The sequence below is a fragment of the Phaethon lepturus genome, unplaced genomic scaffold (assembly GCF_000687285.1).
Source record: "Phaethon lepturus isolate BGI_N335 unplaced genomic scaffold, ASM68728v1 scaffold1647, whole genome shotgun sequence".
In the NCBI taxonomy this organism is placed as follows: domain Eukaryota; kingdom Metazoa; phylum Chordata; class Aves; order Phaethontiformes; family Phaethontidae; genus Phaethon; species Phaethon lepturus.
In genome coordinates, this window is record NW_010552305.1 from 13,875 (window position 1) to 26,709 (window position 12,835).

At 36.5% G+C, this 12,835-nt stretch overlaps 1 protein-coding gene across 1 annotated transcript in view; it reads left to right on the plus strand.

Moving 5' to 3' along the window:
• The window catches only part of ATP11B (ATPase, class VI, type 11B), a gene marked incomplete at its 3' end in the record, with an annotated part of 29,862 nt that overhangs the window by 2,092 nt on the left and 14,935 nt on the right, over window positions 1-12,835 (plus strand). Inside the window, exons 3-9 of the mRNA XM_010291159.1 lie at window positions 2,158-2,238; window positions 6,550-6,657; window positions 6,829-6,957; window positions 7,085-7,188; window positions 8,511-8,558; window positions 11,323-11,387; window positions 11,957-12,038. Of these exons, the coding sequence (XP_010289461.1) occupies window positions 2,161-2,238; window positions 6,550-6,657; window positions 6,829-6,957; window positions 7,085-7,188; window positions 8,511-8,558; window positions 11,323-11,387; window positions 11,957-12,038 (614 nt within the window). The remainder of the gene's footprint in view (window positions 1-2,157; window positions 2,239-6,549; window positions 6,658-6,828; window positions 6,958-7,084; window positions 7,189-8,510; window positions 8,559-11,322; window positions 11,388-11,956; window positions 12,039-12,835) is intronic.

Below are 12,835 nucleotides of genomic sequence, written 5' to 3' on the forward strand. Positions count from 1 at the left end.
GTTTGTAAGATTTGTCTGTGATTATGCAAGATGTCAGTAGCAGCGCCAGTTCTGCAATTTTTAATCCATTGTCTCCTATGTCCCTTGCTCTTGTTCTTTCATGTTTAGAAAGAATGAACTTTGTAATAGGCTGAAAATTCCTGTGTTGGGAGTTACTAAAGTCATATAGTTCTAACTCAGTCTAGCAGAATGCGTCGCCCATCCTATCTTCCTAATTAAGAATATTGACTTTATCATTCCTGTTATGATGTTTCATGCTCTTTAACATATTGTAGCATGAGGAAGATGGGGGCATGCTGGAGATGGGTTATAAATGTTACTTATGGTAACCGCAAACAGTGTTGCATTTTTAAAGCCTTTATTTCTTTTTAATGCAAATTTATCTTCAGTTCAATTTTGAGTCACATTCTCTTCAAACTGTTAGACTTCAGTAATATCTAAACGTGATGTCTATGAATAAATATGGATCTAAAGGCAGAACTGTTGAGAATGTAATCCTGTTTTTCTCTCAGTTCGTGACTCAAGTGGATGCTGTAATTTGTATGGCAAATGTCTTGTCTGTATGTCTGTATTCTTAGAAACTGAACAGGTGAAAAGCTGCGGTTGTTTTTGTTCTTCATTGTTAGAATGGAATTCTGTTCTTATTCAAATCCCATTTGGAAGTTCATTAATACCTAATATTTTTCTTTTTATGAGGCAAAAGTGCCTTTAAAAGTTGATCACCATGGTATCTTCTCTGTCAATGTGAATCTCACGTGACCAAGATGCAGTGTCTGTCATTACCACCTTTATTCCACTGGGGATGACAGAGCTGGGGCAAGTTCTCATTGTGTGATTTTAAACATGCAGCACAATCCAGTCCACATTGTTCACTTCACATATGCATGCCAGAAACATGGTGACTGACTGCATTTTGGTCGCATGATGTTCCACATCATTTGTGTGATGGATGCGTGTCCAGCTGTGTAGCAGTCCAAGGGCCATGGTGTTCTGATGAAAGAGGCAAAAGGAGCAGGCTGCCATGAGAATTCCACCAGTGCAAAACTTGCTTCATTTTCACATATGAGCCTCTCTTGAGAAAGAAGGAGAGAGTGTAGATGGCACAAATGTCACAGTTAACCCTGTCCAGCCAGAAATCGGGTGGTTTTGGTGTGGGTTTTGTTGGACAACAGGCTGCCAAGCTGAAATTGCAATGCTACAGTGAAGAACAGCCAATATTGCAGGCTAGATCTGATTTTTGTCATGTTCTGTAAGTTGTCTGTGTTTCAGTGGAAAAAAAAAAAACAAAAAAAAAAAACAAACTTCAGACCAAAACAGGTTATGCATGTGTTGTAAGGTGGCACAATCTGTTTTCTCTATGAGGTTCTTGGCGCTTAGCAGAGTAAACTTCATGTATGATTTTTTTTTTCTTCTTTAATTTTTCCTAAAGCAATGCCATAAGTCTCAGGTAAAGTGGATCAAATCAATGTCTGTGGTTTTGAATAGTTGTTTTGTATATCTTCTTTACAGCACTTGACCATGTTGTTTTTTTCCTGCAGCAGAGAACCACCAACATCCCCCGCCCCGAGAATTTTAGTGTATACACTGCACTTTTGGCATGCCAGCAATGATAGCACAAGCTGTAAAAACTGCATGTTAACTTGGGGGAACCAGAAAGGAACAGTCTAAGAAAGAGTTTTCTCTAATATCTGAACTGTTGGAAATTACTGTTTTTAACTTTATTTTCACTTCTGAGGTTGATGTTGTTATACTCTACATTGCTGTTAAGTAGTAGATTGTATAGAGTATTGAAACAGCATCACGAAACAGATTTGCTTCCTTTGTAATATACTTTTGAATTCATCTTTGTGGGATGAAAAAAACGTATCTTTTACTAAGCACTTCTAAAATTGATACATGCATTACAAATGTGATTAAGTCTGTTCTATGCCCTAGCACCTTTGTTTGCATTGTTACTGACATGTATTACTTAGGTGTCTGGAGCTACGTTTTGCTCCAAAGATACTGCAGAAAGTGCAGTAAAAATACTCACAGGTTGTAATGAGGAGTTTGGAAAGTAGTTGTCATGTTGCTTCATTTTGGGTTTTTTTTGGTTTTTTTGAAAGTACAATTGTAAAAATAAAATTTGTGCTAATTTGCGTATGTTCTTCTTTTTAGCTCATGATAGATACCCCTACCAGTCCTATTACCAGTGGATTGCCATTATTCTTTGTCATAACCGTGACAGCCATAAAACAGGTAAAGGGGAAAAAAAATCTTGTAGCATGAAGTCTTTCTATGATAAAGTTACTTAAAGTCTGACCAAGATAATGTTTAGATACTAAAAAGAAATAAAAAAGGTGTCATTTTTAGAAAGGGTTTGTATATTTAATGTCCTGTGTTGGATGCTTGAACTTGAGGATTTTGGTTAGTTGTCAAGCCCGCAGTGACTCACTGCGGAAGCCTTAAATGGACAGTGAATGACTGTCAGGGAGCATTTTTGTCTAAACATTACACGTCACTTGTTATAAGACCTTTTCTGAAAGCTCCTCACTTATTCCTTTGGCACACCTTGCTGCATATTAAAAACAATCCTCCCACACGACACACTGAGAAAGGAGCTTGGGTAGATGAAGCAATGGTGCAATCCATGTTTGTCAGTAGTTAAAAGACAAATTTTGCCCCAAGGAGTATGTTTCCTAGTGTAAAATATATATTAACTGTAATACTGTACCAGGTAAAAGGTCCAGTTTAGAAAGCTTCCGGTTTTGTTTCTTTTTCTTTGTTTGCATAAAACATTTTGGGGGTGCTTTATAGCACTTGAAATAAACTCAAAAGATTTTTCTTAATAGAAATCTTGTTCAAGTACCACACTACATCATAATAAGAGCTAGACCCTCTGGAAGGAGAACATTTAAGGGGGGGTTGGGAATCTTCTGTTTTCTTTAAACCCTTAAAGTGAGAGGAGAAGGAAACAAGCATGTAAATAAAGAGGTGATGTGGATAGAAACTATAACCTCTTCTGCAGGGAGGTAATTTTCAGGAGCTATCCCCTTCAAAGGGTTTGACAGTGCTGTCTGGCAAAGAGATGCAGTAATAGAAACTGAAAAGTAAGCAGGAGACTGTTATGGAGCTACAGCTGGAATTTCAATTTGCCTTATGTGCCAGTAAGACCCAAAGCCACCCTGAAATACATCAAAAGTAAAAATAGCTCTAACTTTCAAACTGATAGAATGGTGTTTGGGCAGAGGGGATCTTAATGGTAGAGTAATATTTAAACTAACATTTCATCATGTTGCTGTGAAATTTGTATATATAGAGTGTCCTAATCCTGTTCAATTGCAGTTGTTATCACCCCCAAAACATTACATGTTCAAGAGCCATAGTTGTAAGTAGGCAATGCAAGATACCCCTTAAAGCTGTGTCAACTGAAAGAGATTGTGCAACTTAGTTACAAATAACTAGATTTTTTTTTTTCCCCAGGAGAAGTTGGACCTGTCTAAAATAGTCCAAAGCAATCTATTACCACCTTGTTTTCAGATGTCCAGTCTCATATTGGGAAATTTAAGTATCTTGCCATCAGTTGCAAAGAACAGAGATTCTGGCATTCCGTGTAGGAGTTTCAAATCATTCATGACTTGCCAAGCATCAAGAGTTTTTCTGATTATCTCAATATCTCTGCAACTGCAATTGGAACCACTTAATTGGATCTGTTGGACTTTTGTGTTTATCCTACCTGCTGCAAAGTAGGCAAACAGTATTCACAAGCTGTTATCTTGGAAAGACAATTCTAACAGGCTCCTTTGGACAAGGAAGAAAGAGAAATCTTCTTTTGGAATGCAGAGAGGAAAATACCCAGTATGGTCTCAAAAGCAGCTCCCATTTTCTCTCAAACCAGAAATGGAATAGGAAGCAGATTTTAGGGGCAGAAACGCCTTTTGAAAGCTGCGGGGCACTGGTTCTATAGAAAGTTACATCATGATAAATGTTAAACTGTACCTTGGTAGTCTCACAAAAGATGAATGGGAAAAATAGAAACGTTATCTGTATGTGGGTTTGAGAAGCTTAGCAGTGCAAAAACTCTCCCCTGCTTCCAGAAGGCCAGTTCATGTATCACCTCTAGGAAACCTCAAAGCTCAGCCTTGTGTTAATCTCAGGCAAGGAGATAGAACTTTTTCTTCTAAGAAGTGTAATTTTACCTAGGTCAGGAGAAGGACATGCAAGACTGCAAAGTGATGCAACTCATGCTGTGTCATTTTTCTGTCTTGTTAGCAAGAGCGCTTTCTGCCTTATGCCTGTGAAGATGTGTATGCAGTCCTCAGAGGAGTCCAAAATTAGAAAATAAATAAAAAGGAAAAAAAAATTAAAGTTTTAAAAAAACCAACCCACAACAACAACTAAAAAAACCCCCAAAAAACCCCAAAACAAAGTACAACAAAATAAATGTATTTCCTAGGGAACTTTAGAGATCTTAGTCCATTTCAATAAGTTCGTAGGTATTTTGCAAATAAGCTAATTGGACACAGATGTTTACATGACTGTCAGGTAAATTAGAAACAACTACTTTGCAAATACAGACACAAACTGAGAATGAAAAACCTGGTGATATAATTGTGTTTATATATATATTTATAAAAAATAATTGGAGGCTTGTTTTAATTTTGTCCTTTTCTCAAGTACATTGATGCCATTATTTAAGCAGGACTTCAGAATACTAATTTAATCGAGGGATTTTAATCTTTAGTTCCTGTTCATGCAATTAAGCAACATTCTCCGTATTCCTATTGCATCTTTCTTTTTAACAGTATTTTTGCAATGTTTGTAACTGAGGATAAGGGACTCTCAAAAATGCCGCAGCCTACTGCTGTACTGCCTACTGCTGTAAATTTTGGGGGAATTTAAACTGACCACAGTAATTGGCTCTTAAGAATTCCCTGGTGTGAGGTGTCACCCTTGTGTTGTAGGCAATAGGTGTCAGATGGAGAAGGCGCTAAAATCTGTACTTTGGAAAGAAGGTAAATTTCAGTTCTTTGCCAAATGCCCATATTGCTCAGCTGTTCAGGTTTATGAGACAAATGCCCCAAGGTTACTGGATGTTAATTATATCCTTGTTTTCTTCTGTCAGTCACCTCTAACAAGGAGTTGTAGGTACTGACTCTTTGCTTTTTCATACCCATTAGGAAGGACTTTTGAGTTAGGGGTTTTAGGATTCTGATTTCCCAGTATCTCTCTGTGTGGCTGCTATTACTACATGCTTCTTAATTATTTATTTTTAAGCAGTTAAGCTTCCCTCTTTTCTTTCATGCCTTTTTTTTTAACCTAGGTAGTGCAGTTGTGCTTTCATTAATTTGTGCTAGTAACTGTGGAGGTGCGTGAAGGTAGAGCTGCAAAACTATACTTTTAACATGCTAAATTCATCATAGAACTTTCTGCCAAACTCCAGTCAACCGCAGCATTTGCCAAACTGCATCTGCATTAGTACTCTTTGCATTATGACATTCATATATAATGTTTGTCACATTCTGGGATGAGCTGGTGTTATGCCTGCTGTTTCAGAGGGCCCCCCTCCTTCTGTCTGCAAACTTCCAAGGAAGTGGTTTTAACTCTTTCACATTTTTTTATACCTACAGAAAAGCATTTTAGGAAACGTGTTTATTATTTCAAATCAGTTGTAGGAGTCTTGCCAAGATGTAAGAGGCAATTGAACTTCCTGCATAGAGTGATCCATTTCTTGTGCTTGTTCGTGGGGCTTTCCAAACAGTATTTAGACTTGGGGATCAGAGATCATGCTACTGACAATCATGCTGTTAGATTAAATAAGCAATGTATTAATATCTTAAGAAAATATGAGGGGAATAATATACCTGGATTCACTTTCGTGAATGTTTGCACATGTGTGTATGGGATAAAGATTGCTTAAAGACGTGCTGAATATTGGGTAAAGGAAAACTGCTCAATTAATCCATTAAAAACTCAGTTGCTGCAAACTGTTGCATTAGGACTCACAAAGAATTACAATTTTCTCAGTCATCTTCACTTGCTAGACAGAGCTTATGTGTGAACAGCATGTCATGCAAAATTGAGAAATCTAAAGATTTCGTGCACAGGCTATGGCAGTAACTATAAGAAGTGCTATATGGTATGTCATGAGGAAGTACCTTCAGTCTGTTACTTCTCACAAAAGAAAAAAAAATCCATCAGAGAGACTGGAAGTGACTGTTCCCAATTTAGTGGTATATTAATCCATATAGATAAAAGATTGAATGAGTGCTTGTTCATCTTGTCTGCAGAAAACGTCACTGCTTGTTTGTTTTAACAGAACATGGGACTGTTACGTTTCTTCACTGCTTTTGCTACTTTATTTGCCTATACTTATTTGTGTAAAGTAAGTAAAAAAAATTAAGAGGTTTCCCAGGTTCTTGAGTAACAGCTGTAGCAGAAACTCAAGAGAAATTAGTAACTGTATTCAGGCTATGCAGCAAGTAATTTGAAGCACATTTGCTTAGAAGATACTTGTTATGCTTTATAGGTTTCTTGCTTAAAAAATACATTTGTATGTGTTTTCCACAGGGTTATGAAGACTGGCTACGACATAAAGCAGACAATGAAGTAAACGGTGCTCCGGTCTACGTTGTTCGAAGTGGTGGCCTTGTCAAAACTAGATCCAAAAACATTCGGGTGTGTGCCTAATGACAAATTGAAAATTGTGTTTCTATTGCATAGCTAACCATTGTATTTCATTACTAATCATTGTGGCCTGTTTCATCATGATTCGGTAACAATGCTGAAATGAATTCTTCTCTTTTAAAACTCTATTTGTACACTTATCATTTGTGTTCGCTTCGTTAGGTGGGGGACATTGTCAGAGTAGCCAAAGATGAGACTTTTCCTGTTGATCTGGTGCTTCTGTCGTCTGATCGAGTCGACGGATCATGCCATGTTACTACCGCAAGTTTGGATGGAGAGACCAATCTTAAGGTCTGGGTTGCTGCTGTGAAATAGAACATAGTTAATTTGTGATGCCATTTTTATTTCAGCCTATCGAAATACTCCCCCACCCACCCGGTAGTCCGGTATCATTAACTTAAGGGATGCTGTTTTACAGACACATGTTGCAGTCCCAGAAACAGCAGTGTTACAGTCCGTTGCCAACTTGGACAAACTTGTAGCTGTTATAGAATGTCAGCAGCCAGAAGCAGATCTATACAGGTATTGCTTTATTAGTAAATATTTTGAAATTCAATCAAAATGAAGTGTCTAATATTAGGAATGTTATGGAGCTTGCTGGGATTAAAATAACTCCAGACATCTGCTTAAATTTTAGGTTATTTGCCTGTACTATATTAATTAGAATAAGAGTTTATACATATGTACTTAAAGTTGCAAGTGACAAGTTAAATTTGAGTATTTCAGTAGTAAATCAGAAATTATAAGATAATATTTACCTTCTGTATTTTAATCATGATACTTATGTACATTTCTCTTCTAACCAGTAAGCTTGTTTCCAAATTTTAAAAAATTAAATGGCCTATGAGTCCGAGCAGGTTGAAGAAAGATTTGTATAAAGCTCTGCCTGGAGAGTATAATAGTATATCAGTACTGTATCGTATAGTATTTTTAACGGAATTAACTCAAACCGTAGCAAATCGTTGTAAGGTTATGTTAATTCTAAGGATATGTGTTGGTCATATTTATTTTGCTTATGCTCAAGAGAAGATTTGAACTCCATTCTCCAGCAGGAAGAATTTAGGTTAAAAACAGTTGTAACTGATTTCAACTTTTAATGTCAGAAAGCAATGCCCTAGACTCTGTAAAACATACGTAAACTCTGTAAATCATACGTAACAAAAGTTATATTCCCATCCAAGTTTCTCCTGAATCTTGTAATGGGAAATGGTGACTATCAAGTAGTAGTTTTCAAAATCCAAGTATATCATAGTTATTCTTAAGTAAGCTTTGGGATCTTTGAGAAATATTAAATTCTTAAAAGTGAAGATACTTAGTTTGAACAGCTGTTCAAATATTTGATCTTTAGTTCAGTTTGTAGAGAACATCAAGTTAAGGTTCAATTACTGTCGAAGTTGATGTCCCTATTTGTAGCTGGGGTCATGCTAAATATGCAAGTGTCAGATTTTAAAAACAGAGTAGATTGGCTTTATTAAACAAAAAATTACAATTTCAGAGGGATAATATGATAAATTGTATTTGTTGAGGAACTCTTTCTTACTGAAACATCAAGAAGTCACAATCTCTTTGAACTAAGAAAGAAATATAATCTTTTGTAGATTTATCAATGAAACCTCATAGGCTTTCTCAAATGACTGTTCTTTTGAAGGATAAGTGTTTCTGTTGTTAAATATCTCTTGTAAAATTATTGCCAGTGTTGCTGTATTGTTTTAGTTTGATTGTTAATAAAAGGATTATTTTGTACTTGTGAACCATTACTGACTTTTTTGTAAATATAGAGGAGGTTTTTTTTACATTTTTGAGTCTATATGTCGGTATTTCTAACATATGACAATCTTCCATAGATTTGTTGGAAGAATAACTGTAAGTCAACAAATTGAAGAAATCGTACGGTAAGTCAAATTTTATAAGATTAATGTTTAGAACTGGTGGAGGTGATTAAAATTATTGCCATCACCAAAAAGGAGTTACTGTTGAGTGTACAAAAGGGATGGGTATTTTTACTGAAAGTACCAATTATAGCTGCGTCCTTCAGATGGAGATGAGGAAAAAATTAGTGAAAGAAATTTCATTACTACCTAGATTTTCAGATTTAATGGGACAGTTCTGGAAAGCTTGGCTGTTCTGACGGGGGCTAATTTCTAGGCACTGGTAATCAGCTGGTAACTTTGTTGCTATTTGTTATTTAAAACATTTATTGATCTTAAACATTTTCTAATGGCATATTGTGTAGACTACAACAGACCCTATCATCTGTTTACCAGAGGCACTGAGCAGGTGTTCTTGATAAATAATAAATAATCCTAGAAATTATTGCTCTGTTCTAACAAAGCCTCTGCTACAAATTTGTAGCTTTTAGTATACATTGCAACTACTGTACTACCTGGACAGTAAAGGTGAGTGCTTACATCTGTAATAGTCAACACGTAATTGTGTGCACATAAAGCTATGTGCTCACAACCTTTCCCTGTGCGGTCATAGCAAGTAGCATACACCTAAACACTGGTGAAAATATAAAAATAAAGATGGGAAGCCACTCGCAGATCTACGTGTGGACTTCCTCAAAAGATTGCGAATTGTGGTGGGTTGGCCTCAGCTAGCAGCCAAGCTTCCACATAGACACTCATTCACTTCCCGCCGCTATAACAGGACAGGAGAGAAAATAGAACAGGAGTGAGAAAGTTCATGGTTTGAAATAAAGACAGGGAAATCACTCGCAGGAAATGGCCAGATTTTTCAGCAATATTTATCATGCAAGTTAATTAATTGTTTTCTCTTGAGAATTGTTGATAATCAAGAACAGGTGACCAAATTTTTTGAAATCTTAAAATGTGAAGTGCTATGTTATGGTGTATAAATGTGTCACAGAAACTGGTAAATCTTTTATGACTCTTTCACTCTTCTAATGTCCAAAATGTTATCCTTCACCATTTTTTTTTAGTGACATTTCTACCTGAATCAAATGTTAAAGCAGTATTATTTTCCATGTCATATGTGCCTTCAGTCTGAAAAACTCAGTCTTTCAATCTGAGAGCCTCTTGTGAGGCTGGCAAACATCTGTCAATCTTAGATAGGAGAAACGTGGAGTTTGGAGTAAATCAGGGATTTGTCAGTGGTTTTGCAAGAAATACGGGATTGTAGAAGGCAGATCACTTGGCCTCAAGTCCAATGCCACCCTCAGGAAAAAAATCCCTCCCCTCCCCACCCATCATGACCCCACTCAGCTGTATTCTAAGGTCACTTTATGTGCTACTTAGAGCTTTTCAGAATTAATTACTGACAAGCTTGACAGGTTCAGCTTTGGGATAATATATGAAAATAATCTATTTGACAACTTATAACAGAGCCAGTTTAAAGGGAGTGTGAAAAATAATTGCAAGTTCTGACTGCTGGTGGAGCTGTATCTTCTGACTGTCAAAGATAAACTTGTCTAGTCTGTGGTGCACTGATTCAGGTTTCATATTTTGGGTTTGTCAGACTGATTTTACAAACTGCAAAAAACACTTGAATGCAGAAATATAGATTAGGTTTCTTATAAGAAAAGGTTAAATTCGTGAGCATTTTAGTTCAATTTTTCAGTTCGAGTCTAGCCTAATATTGTAACTTATATGTAATTTAAAGAAACTATCATCATCCGTGTGTATAATTGGTGCACGTGGTATTTGCGATGCGAACTGTCACATTTGCACGAAGATTTAAGTTAAATGTTTAACTGTGGGAGGTGGGGTGGGGGTTGTGTGGGGTTGAGGGGGCTTGAATAGCTCTGGGTTATGCTTTCAAAGGAACTTCAAGCATAAGAGCTTTGTTTGTGTAGCAGTGGTCATGGACTGCTAGTGATACAGCTAATGGCAGTTTATACCTGGTGTGTCAACCTGGCCACTGCAGTTGTTCAATTTCTGCTTTCATTTGAAACACTGGCAAAAATAGAGAATGCATGGGTTGTTTTTATTTCAAACCAACCATGCTGGCAGTTGCTAAAGATGATACAGCTGCTGGAATAGAACATATATGGCTTCAATGTTATATGAACCTTGATTCTAACTAGACCTTTATTTTCACAGCTCTGTTTACAGTTAACTTAGCCATGAAATGAATGTGGTATGATAGATGCAAGGAAAAAGCATTTATGAAATTTTACTTTTGTCTTAGGAAGCAGAACTTGCACTGTTGTGGCGGTGGTGTGTCCATCTAGTAGTTTTTGTTTTTCTGGTATGAACAGCTTTTAAACTTGCTAGGTCTTTGCAGTTTGACAGAAGGGTAGAACCAAGATAGGTAAAATAGCCCAACTTAAAATAGTATTCCTGTTGCACTGTGAGCTCGACAGGTTTTTGCTTGCTGGCTTCTCAAGTAACCTGCAGGTCTCTGAACAAGCCATTTGGCATATTTAATTCAATCACTATTTAAGGGGTATTGAACAGCGGTGGGAGAGTGTGGCAGTGACCAAAGGAGACATGAAAGGAAACTGAGAGCTCTGTGGAGATGTGGGGATGAGGTGTGGTAAAAAGGGGAAAGAGGATTGAAGATGGACCAAAATGAGGGTGGGCTTGTAGTTGTTGCAGTGGGAATTCATAGGGGTATGGGACAACTGAATTTCATTAGTCCTACAGAATTCAGAACAACAAATTTTTAAATGCTGATATGTTTATTTCTTTTTAGACCTCTTGGGCCTGAAAGTCTCTTACTTCGTGGAGCAAGATTAAAAAACACTAAAGAAATATTTGGTTTGTAGACACCTAAATATTTAAAGAGTATTATCTTCTTCAAACATGTTGATGAACTGTGGTTTAATTCTATTTGCACTGTAGAAATTGTAATAATCTTGCTGACTGTTACCTGAGGGGATATGATTATAGATGAAAGTAATGATATTATGCTGAAGAATTTCCAAGGATATAAAGTTCCAGCTCAGCTCTGTGAAAATACTTTAAGTGGTTTGATAAAGGAATAACTTAACTTCAATGATTAAATGATTGTTGTTACTGTTACCCACTGTTCAAGACTTTCTCCTGAGATTTACCATTCTGATTTCCATAAAATACATATCAAAGAACAATACAGTCATAATAAGTATTAAAATTATGTAGGTATTAAAATTACTTCAGTAGTACTGTTTTACTGTAGCAGAATATTGCAAATACTTACAAAATACTGTCACACCATTGTACTGAAGTAAACACAAAAGTAGTACCACCTCTTGATTTTTATCCTCTGTCTCTTAACATGAAAAATTCTGCAAATTGTTTATGTGCAGAAAATAAAGTATAACTCTTCCCCCCCGCTTCCTTCCCAGGTGTTGCAGTGTATACAGGTATGGAGACAAAGATGGCATTAAATTACAAGAGTAAATCTCAGAAACGGTCAGCAGTAGAAAAGTATGTTTATTTTCTAATATCTTTCTTATTTGTAGAGTTTTAACTTAGTTTTTCCTGTAACTTTAAAACCCCGATGATATTGTCATTGGGTTGTAGGCAAGGGAAGAGAGTGTAATTGCCTCCAGTAGGAAGCTATAAAGATAAAAGCCATTTCTTGATATTTCATCCTTTATTGATTCTTTCAGTAGTGTACAAAGTTGAAATACCTAGGCTTAAAAAGGACTAAAGCAGAAAAAGTTAGTTCAGAAGGTTTGTTTTTCTGAGATGTGGAGATCATTTAATCATAGGTGAAATGCTGCTTGAAGCAGATGCTTGGAGATAATGTTCACAACAGTCCCAGCCTCTGCTGGTCTCTGTATCCTTTACTGTAAAACTGCATCGTGCCTTTAAAGAGGATGGATTGAAATGAAGTCTTAATCACTTACAAGTCTTTGTCCTGAATCCTAGTATTTGATATAATGGAAAATAGCTTTGTTTCACATAGTCTAAAGGATATAGCCTATCCAGATATGTTTTGCAATGAATTTTGCTTCTAGCACAAGTCACAGGCTCAGTTTTAAAAGTCTTTGCTCATAGTTATGGGATAGGTGTTGCAACATATAGGTCTGTATTATGGTACTTCATGAATTATTAAAAGGAAAAGGAGTTCTGACATGTTGCCTTTATTCCAGTTACTAAAAATCTGAGCCTCCCGGCATTCTTTTGCAAACGCGGGATTGATTATTCTTCTTTAGCCAGATACAAACAGAACTGTACAGTACACAAGAAAAGCTCAGTCATCAAAGCAAGGGGTGGAA